The sequence below is a fragment of the Octopus bimaculoides genome, chromosome 16 (genome assembly GCF_001194135.2).
Source record: "Octopus bimaculoides isolate UCB-OBI-ISO-001 chromosome 16, ASM119413v2, whole genome shotgun sequence".
Taxonomy (NCBI): Eukaryota; Metazoa; Mollusca; class Cephalopoda; order Octopoda; family Octopodidae; genus Octopus; species Octopus bimaculoides.
In genome coordinates, this window is record NC_068996.1 from 50523930 (window position 1) to 50534222 (window position 10293).

The 10293-nt window shown below is 32.1% G+C and overlaps 1 protein-coding gene across 1 annotated transcript in view; it reads left to right on the forward strand.

The window, feature by feature from the left end:
* Window positions 1–7542, forward strand: part of LOC106879645 (3-methyl-2-oxobutanoate dehydrogenase [lipoamide] kinase, mitochondrial) — a 64642-nt gene extending 57100 nt beyond the window's left edge. Inside the window, exons 8-11 of the mRNA XM_014929307.2 lie at window positions 3988–4116; window positions 5143–5232; window positions 5426–5590; window positions 7041–7542. Coding sequence (XP_014784793.1) covers window positions 3988–4116; window positions 5143–5232; window positions 5426–5590; window positions 7041–7185 — 529 coding nt within the window. The 3' untranslated portion in view covers window positions 7186–7542. The remainder of the gene's footprint in view (window positions 1–3987; window positions 4117–5142; window positions 5233–5425; window positions 5591–7040) is intronic.
* The last annotated feature ends 2751 nt before the right edge of the window (window positions 7543–10293 follow it).

The window sequence follows — 10293 nt, forward strand, 5'->3', positions numbered from 1 at the left end:
TTTGTGTTCTGAGCTAAGAGTTATAATACTTGTGAAATATTAGGACAGCTGATAAGAGAATATTCTGTAATGAAATTCAATCCATGTAACTGGGGGAAAAAGTAAAATTTGCTGATAACATTAGCATTTTATGATTTATTATTATCTTGTCTTGACTTACTTAAGTTTGCCTTTTTAAAAAAATATTTTTGCTCTATTTCAAGAACTGATTCTTTAATCTGGATAGTAATAATTTTTAATGTGGGCACAAGGTCAAATCATTCGAGGGAGCAGTTACTTCATTGCTGTGGCAGCTCATAGATATATATATAATGTGTTTATATTCAAGAATATAAACACATTTTTAAGCACAACACACACAGTCAAAAAGAAACACTACCCTTCACATGGCACTGTTGTTCATGCAGTGCTCTCTCTTCCTAGTTTGAAGCTTCCTATCTCGGACATGAGCATGCACACAACAGCCAAACACTGTGTTGCTGGAACTGTGAAGTGTACAGTTCTATACAAGGATTTTTGTATTTTTTTTCATAAACTAGGAGATGGCTACTGATATTAAGCTTAAGGATTATATAATGTACAAACATAAAGAAAGAATTTAAAAAAAAGGAACTCATTATATTGAATGTTATCGATAAGTATTTTAATGAATACAAAGCATCTTTCTGATGTTTTAAGGTTTCTGCCAATTCTTGTGTGTGGCAGCATTCACCTGGGGTGGATTGAACCGCCTCTGACCAGCTATATGTCTTGTAGTTCATGTTCAGAGCTTCAGTGAGAATACAAGTTTTACATTGTGGTCCCTGGTCACATGTCTACAAACTTTGGAATAGTGTGATCCATAGCAGCTCATCTTGCTGCCATGTCAGCCATCTCGGTGGGATTTGCTGACCAAGTCACTGTCAATTATCAGAGCAGATGTAGTCTGGGTTTGAAGTGGGTCCTAGAGCTATGGGGTACCTCACTCCCAGTGGTCTTCTAGCATGCTGGACACCAACCCGGAATTCCTGAAGGTCCCTGCTATTGCTAGATTGTAGGTTCATCTGTTTTTTGACAGGTTTTGTTTTTAGTCTTGTTGGGTTTCTTGCAACCCTCCTCATCAGACTTGCCTAGTAGGAGTGCTGGTTTAGTTGCCAATGACTCGACCATGCAACAGATAATAATTAATAGACTTGTAATTATAATGACAGAGAAAATAAGCTTTGAAAATATCATCTCTGAATACTGAGCACTAAATATGACATAGACAAGTCAGTTTATTAATGCAAGCATTCTTCCATTGCTGTATATTGTTTTTTACTGATAGCTTATTATTGTCATATACTTAAGATTTTTCCCCTCTCCCTAATTTGAAAATAGATTTTGAAAGCATTTAATTCTAGAAAGAGGGATGAAAACACTTTATTATAAATATGTATCCTTTCTCTCTCTTGTGTCTATGTGACAGAAAGACACTATGTGAAGATTTAATGCTAATTGGATAAATTTTCCACTGCTCATGTCTGCTACATCAGCTTCTTATTCTTGGTCCATATTTGAAGAAGCATTTCATTGTGTCTGCTGGCAGGACACTGAATTTTATGATGCTAGAAATGGGTAGCACATCTTTGGAAATGTTATGTTGTAATAAGAATGGTGCCCTGTTTTATGTGTTTAGTTTGGGGCTAAACATCTACTTCATTTCTTCTTATGTTGATCCTTATCATTTGGTGTATGCCTGTAATGAGAGAGACAGTGAATGTTTTTTTTTTTTCTTAACCCTTTAGCATATCCAGTCCAAATATTCCACTTTTGCATGTTGTAACTGACCAGATCTAGCCTCTCACACCTACCCAACAATATCATTGAAATCTTGAAGCTACAAAATAAGACATGATTAACACAAAACAGTGTGGATAAATAAGCATTACATTTGACAGTAATCTGAATGTTAAAGGTTATGAGGGTTCAACAATTTCTTACCGAAAAACCACTCAGATGATTTGTTTATAGTGATCAAATGTTTGTGTAGACCTAAGCTCACTCCCTCCATCAAATCGGCATTACCTGTACAGGTGCAACAGGTGTCACATGTCAGAGGGCTAAATGATCGCATAGCAATGTGAAATGGAGTGCTTTGCTCAAGAACACAATGCTAGGTCTGGGAATTGAACCCACGATCTCACAATCATGATTGCAACACCTTAACCACTAAGCCATGCGCCTTCACACACACGTGTGTGTGTGTGTGTGTGTGTGTGTGTGTGTGTGTGTGTGTGTGTGTGTGTGTGTGTGTGTGTATATATATATATATATATATAGGCGCAGGAGTGGCTGTGTGGTAAGTAGCTTGGTTACCAACCACATGGTTCCAGATTCAGTCCCACTGCTTGGCACCTTGGGCAAGTGTCTTCTACTATAGCCTCAGGCCGACCAAAGCCTTGTGGGTGGATTTGGTAGACAGAAACTGAAAGAAGCCTGTCGTATATATGTATATATATATATATATATATATATATATATGTATGTATGTATGTATGTATGTATGTATGTGTGTTTGTCCCCCACAACATCGCTTGACAACCGATGGTGGTGTGTTTACGCCCCCGTAACTTAGCTGTGCGGCAAAAGAGACCAATAGAATAAGTACTAGGCTCACAAAAGAATAAGTACTGGGGTCGATTTGCTCGACTAAAGGAAGTGCTCTAGCATGGCTGCAGTCAAATGACTGAAACAAGTAAAAGAGTATATATAATGTGTATATATTGTGTGTGTGTTTTGAGTGTGATATGAAACGATGTGCAAAACGTACTCAATACATACAGCAAAGTTTATATCATAAGTTACTTATCTGAGAAAATGCTTTGATCACAGTTTCTTCATGCTTATTTTAGTAAGGTGTGCGTGACTGACTTATCTGCAATTTGTGTGAGAGTATGGTTTGATAAATGCATTTATATGTTGTAACACCATTCTTCCAACAAACTCAAACCCATGCAAGTTGCAATAAGTCAGTTAAACCAGGGTGAAAAGAAACAACTGAAGTTAATTCAGGTTTAAACGATTTTGTGTGTGTGTGTGTGTGTGTGTGTGTGTGTGCAGGGTCTACTTGATATCTGAGTTACATTTCTTTCTATGTATATACAAATTGCCTTCAAGTGAATTTTGTGTTGTTCACATAAGTAAAGTAATAATATTTGTAGAAAAGTTGTGATAGCCATTTTAAAAACACACACACATATTGCTATTTCCACTTTATTTTATTTTGTAAAAGTACTTTGTCTAAAAGTACTTTATGTCAAAGTCTTTCTCGTCTTTAAATCTATAACCTTGGTCAGTGGAAAATGTATTCTTTTGTATCCAATGTGCTACAGTGGAATAACTAGAACAGCCAGGTGGTAGATATAGGCCAAAAGGCTTTGATAATAATGGCTTTGTTTATTATGGTGATGGTGTTTCATTTAGAACACATGATCTCACATTAAATCTGTTGCCAAATAAGTACAGCATTAGTGACATTTTTCCCAAATCTTGCTGACTTCAACTATTACAATCTTAATTTTATGTCATGTTGCATAGATTTCTTTCCAGCTTTGAATTATTATTATTATTATCATCATCAATAATAATAATAACAATTATCATTATTAATGATAATAATAATAACAAATATCATTATTAATGATAATAATAATAATAATTTGTTTATTGAAGTACTGATGTAACTTTTTTCTTTTTTTTTTTCTGGTGGTTGGGTTGAATTAAATTTTTCTGCATATTTCATTTGTTGTTCCCTTCATCTTTGTTTATTAGCCTACTAACAATTTTTCCCCCTCAGGCATATTAATCTTATCTCATAGTTTTTAACGTTTGTTTGTTTGTTTGTTCTTGTTTTGTTTCTTTAATAGATTTCTTTCAGTAGTTTTTGTTTTGTTTGTTTGTTTTATTTTTCAGGTGATTTCTTTCCAGTTTCTTTTAAAATTAGTCTTTTATTTTTGTACATTTTAGGAGTGTTTGTGAAGCTAAATATGGAGCAGCTCCCAATGTCCGTTTGAATGGCCATCTGAATGTAACATTTCCATATATAGCACCTCCGCTTGATTACATTTTAGGTGAAATTCTGAAGAATTCCATGAGGTAAGATTTTGTTTTGGTCATTTTTCTATGTGACAATATTTATCTCATGTCCCTTTTCCCCCTGTTATATAGGGTTGGACTGATTTACAAATTTTGTACCAGCTTATGTAGCCCTCTCCCTTTCCATCATACCTCATCATTTCGTCTTGTAACCTGTATATCATTTCTCAGTGGTTTATTACATCTCATGTTTTCTTTTGAATTATTGTTTCAGCTAGTAATTGAGATGTTCTTGCAACTCATGATTTCTGTATAATTATGTGGTTAGTGTCATTGCTGCTATGGTTGTTGTTGTTGTTGTTGTTTTTTTTTTATTTAAGCCAATTTGCTGTAATTAAATAGAGGAGTATTTTTTAAAAAAATGAAAGGTAGGTAATCATACTCCAAACTTTACTTTTAGTTTAATTATAATTCAGACCAGACTACCCATAATAAGAGTTACTTATTCAAGTTAGCTAACTCTATCTTGTCTTGCTGATACATTTACACTGATAGAGACAAATCCAATCAATTCATATGCTTAATAAGTTTAGTTGTATTTCTTACTGTATCAGTATTATATTTTACATGCAACTTTCAGTGCAGGACATCCCTGCATCAGCTGTCGGTGACAGGTCTCAGTTGTTTCAGCACTTTTCATAGTGTTGTTTGTTTCTCTGTCAGTACTGAGCAGCAGTGATCTTACCAAAGACTGAAAATATAATCAAATACCATTAGTATTATAATGATAAAGACTTAAATTACTTGTGTCAGTCTTCTGTAAGTCATCTACAGCAGGGTTTGGGCTTAGAATTTTTGTTGAATAATGGAAACGGTGAATTGCTATGGCATACTTTTTTCATTTCTCTGTATTTGAATTTTTTGTTTCTTATTGATAAATTAAGTACTAGGTTTTTTTTTTCTCTGGTTGATTTAACTGACTACACTTCTTTACTATATATTTCTGGCCTTGTGTCAATTTAGATTTTAAAAAAAACAAAAAGGAAATCATTGTTGTTATATAATCTTTCTGGTTTATCTTTATAGAGCGACTGTGGAAAGCCACTTAGATAATTTGAATCATCTCCCTGACATTGTTGTGACCATTTCTAATAATGATGTAGATTTTGTTATCAGGTTAGTGACTTAAATGCATACTTTTTTCTTTCTTTCTTTCTTTTTTCTTTCTTTCTTTCTTTCTTTCTTTTTTTCTTTCTTTATTTCTTTCTTTCTTTCTTTTTGCTTTCTTTCTTTCTTTCTTCAACGTATATCACACTATCAGATCATCTTTTAGTTGTTTCCTTTCTAATTGTTGCTCTTTGATTTTCAGAGTCTCTGATAGGGGAGGTGGCATTCTTCATTCCATTGTCAAGAAAGTGTTTGAATACAGTTTTACAACCAGTGGCAGTATAACAGATGACCGAGTTGATGGTGGTTTATTTGGTACTATAACTCAGTCAGATTACACTGGTCCTGCTCCAGGTTCAATGCATGGGTGAGTGCATGTTATATTTATTATATATTTATTATAGAAAATGATAGGATGTAGAAAGCAGCAGGCTGGCAATTTTCTCAACTGTAAACAGTATGATCGACTATAGCAAAGTGGTAAGAATAAATCTAATTTTTATATATATATATATATATATATATATACACACACACATATATATATTATTACAGCTTATAAACTTATAAATGAGATAGTCTCTTGCTGAAGTCTGTCCAGTGCTGGACTAGAAGTATTTCTGCAACCTTGCTTGATGATGCAGTTCAGACTTATTTACAGTGTTTATCTTTGCTGATATTTAAAATATTTTTAAAATGAAATTTATGTTTACTAAAAGCATGTTTATATACTTAATAGGTTTAAACTATTAACATGTTTAAACATGATTTAAGTTTATAATATTGAATTTTCTGCATGTGACAATGACTTGCCGTGAATATTTTTATTTTGCAATCTGAGAAATTCTAATTTACTTCCAATGTAGGTGTCAAATTGACAGTTATAGTGTTGGATGAAGTGCTTCATGGTAGCCACCTTTGTCTTTTGTCTGTTTTTGGTAAAAATGTACCAACCCCAAGTCAATGGATTGGTAGAACTGAAAGATTGCGAATCTGGATGTTTTGTTGTATTTGTTCTGGCTTTTTGCATTCTGAGTTCAAATCTTGCTATGACCTACTCAGGTTGTAGACTTAACCCTTAGTTTGGTTAGACATCTCCTGGTACCTTAAGTGCCTTTGACTGAACTCATTCTGTTGCAAGCATCCAGGTTGAGCTTCCAGTTTGAGGATACCTTCTATTCACTTCTTCCACCAGTCTTGAAGGCCATGTTTTTACAGATCTTGGTTGCTGCCTTCTCTTTTGACTAAAAGATTGAGAAATAGAGAGAGGGAGAATTTCCTCAAAATATTTTGAAGAAATTGGCTTATAGGCTCTTACTGAAAGTAGTTTAAAACTGAGTAAAAAGCACCCAGTACACTGTAAAATGGTTGGCATTAGGAAGGAAATCCAGCTGGAGAAATCAAGCCAAAACAGACAATTGGAGCCTGGTGTGCAGCTCTCTGGCTTACCATTTTCTGTCAAATTGTCCAACCCATGCCAGCATAGAAAATGGATGTTGAATGATGATATCAGTCCAGTCATGTAGTTAAGTTATTGGACAGAAATTGCTAAATAGTAACTTTAATAGATTTTTAATAAATGATTCAGTATTTATATTACGTTGCTAACATAATGTTATGTTGTGTCTTTGAGCATGGTAACTTGTTGCGATCAGTAGTCTGGTAATACTTGTCAAAAATTGATACTTGTACATGCACATAATTTGAATCAGACATGTTCAACAGCTATTATCTTGGACAGCTAATTCACATCTTCTTCAAAAAAATATTCATTTTAAATAAACAAGGTATGTTATAGTATGTATATTCTTTTACAGATATGGATTTGGATTGCCCTGCTCAAAAGCTTACTCAGAATATCTTGGTGGACAACTGACCCTGGAAACATTACAAGGAATTGGCACTGATGTTTATCTTCGATTGAGGCATGTAGATGGAAAACGGGAAAGTTTCCGGATCTAGATTTTTTTTTTTTTTGTCTCATTTCCTTTTTTTAAATTTCTGGCTGACCTTTTTCTTTTTTTTTCTCATTCGTTAGATAGTCAGTCAACTATAATTAAAAATATGTGTGATGGGCCAGTTTTATGGTATTGATCAGTGGATTATAGCAGAAAAAGATATTGTGTGATACACTATGAATAAAATGCAAAATAATGCTTTTAAATCGAAGAGAAAATGATTTTGCAAAATAGAGTGTAAAGTTGATTGTGTCTCTTAAAATTTAAAATAAAAATAAAAAAAGAATTTGAAAAAAAAATAAACAAAGCTGGCAAACTGTATTTTTTGCCAATTAAATTGAATAAAAAAATACTCATTTTATTATCCTGAATTGTATTATTTTTTTATGCATTGTAATGTATAATTGGTATATATATATATATAATATATATATATATATTTATATATATATTACAACTTTTCTTTTTAGCAAAAGTAATGATTTTTTTAATTAATAATTGTAAGGATTTCTTGTAAAAAAAAATACAGATAACTTCTTGAAAAGAAAAAAATTGCTACAAAGGGAAGTTTGTGACAAAATAAAGAAAAACTATTAAAATCTTACGGAAAAAACTTAGTAAAAAAGATTGGTTCAACTTGTGTAAGTAAAAAACCCTTTGAAACATATACACAGACAAAATTTAAAGGACTCTTAGGGAGTCAGAAACAGAAAGAAATTAGTTTTGGTTCTTATGAATCGAGTATAATAAAATGTGTAGAATTTAAAAGAAAGAAATCAGTATTTGTCTGTATGCACAGATTTGTGTTGTTGCAAGTAAGTGATGAGTTTAGTAATAGATGATCTTGTAAAGATTTTAGTGTGTACATGTGAAGTACACTAAAAACTATAATTTTCAAAAAAATGTGTTTTGATTTTAAAATCTATTTAACTTTCACAGTAGTATTGCTAAGGAAATATGTTTGTTTTTGTTTTTATTAGGTAGGTGTGTCAAGGGCATTTAAAATTAATTTTTAAAAAAAACCCCCAAAAAACACCATAGTTGTACAATTTTGATAAAGCTCTTTTGGTTTGTGTGCAAACTGTTATTAGCATCCGTTCTTTGGTCCTTTATGTTTTTACTTACTTTCTGTATTGGAGAGTCATTTTAGTCAGATGTGAAGTTAGAAAACCGTCACACTTTTATTTGTTTCACTTCTTATAATTGGTTGAGCACAGTAGAGAAATACACCTGCCCTTGTCTGAGCTGCTGAAATTGGTAGGAGAAAGTAAGTTATCTTAAAGCTGGAGTCTTTACTAAAAATGCTTGCAACAGTGAACTCTCTCCTCAAGGTACTCAAAGATCAAGTGATTGCATTAAAACAGGTGATGGTTTAACTCTTTAGCGTCCAGATTACTCTATCAAATGTAATGCTTATTTATTCACATTGTTTTGGAATTAATCCTGCATTATCTCGTAGCTTCAAGATTGCAATGATTTAATTGTTTATTTTCAAAATGACATTGTAGGGTAAGTGTGAGAGGCTGAATCTGGTTGGTTTGAACATAAAACAGGTAGAATATTTGGGTCAGATATGGCAAGTTTAAATGCTAACAGTTAAGTCTACTACAGAAAAAGAATGTAAAGAGTATTTTTTGTGAATTTATAGCATATTTAAGAATATATGGCCTATAACTTCACTATTTAATCAACTTAACTCACTGGTCCTTCAAGTATCACTAATAATAGTGTGTGATATTATATGTTATCTTTTTCAACATTGTTAAAATGTAAAGTATAAAATGTGGAAACTGATTAGTTCCACAGATGTTAAAAAAAAATTGAAGTATTTTTCAAAATTTTATTCAAAATATTTAAAGTTTGAAAATTGTACTAGTATAGACCATTATATTGGAATTCATCTTGTTCATGTAAGAGTCTAGACACATTGATAAATTGTGACAGTGTTAGATATGTGTTTTGAAGTACAACTGTTTAAAAAGTTAGCAAATATCAATAATTTTAGTGCTTCACTAATTTTAATTTAGTGATAACATCTTCATATACAATTCATTTGCTACCTCCCTCTTGCTCACAGTCACAAATTTTCTCTCTTTCTCGCATATATTTTCTAATATATATATATATATATATATATATATATTATTCAATAACTGAATTTTGGCAAGACAGATCTAAGTTTCAGCTTTCTTCTTTCATACTCTTCCATTCTTGTTCTCCTTTTTTTTCTTCTTTCCCTTCAAGCTGCTCAATTCACAACAGTCAGTCAAGTTTAGATTTTCTGTTAGTCTTTTTCTCTCAAGAAGTTTTTATCCCTTCTCATTGTAAGTAGGACATTCTATTGTATGTTTAATATATTCTGAGATGTGTGTGTGTGCATGCATGATTTGTTTCAGCAGGCATTGAGCAAATGTAGATTATTCTATGTTTTCTTATTCTAAGGTCAATTCTAAGTGGAATACGTTTTTTTTACCATTCCTCCCAAATCATTGAAATAGACACCAGTAACAGGTTTAAAGATCAATTTTCTGTTATTCATTCCCTCTTACAAAAATTGGCATGGTGCCTTGTTAGAAAAAATAATCAGTTAAATGAAACACTGTGTGTCCCCTCTCCCACTCTCTCTGCTATATAATAAACAAAAAGTGGTCATAAGTTATTGGAATAACGTTAATGTCCCATTACATTAAACTTCTCTTAAAACAGACATGATGTTAAGATGGGGAATCTTATATTAACTTTTAATATTAATATTTTAACATTTTATACTGGTATAACAGTATATTATTCACTCCAAAATAATCATATTTCTTCAACATCATTATTAGAAATGGCATAACATTTCTTCAGCCTTCTTTTTTAAATGTTTTTTAAAAAATGAAACATTTTTTTTTTTTAATTGAAAGCATACTTTTGATGCTTTCCATTTATATACACATGATATATAGTGGATTCCATTAAATTGGTACACATCGGAGGCAAGAATATTTTAACTCACCTAAATGACTATGCTAGTTATACTTTCACATAAGTGTAAAAGGCAAACAGCAGTTTATTGATCAACGAAAATATTTCATTGAATATTATGTGTGCATGTTGAGAATCAAATATA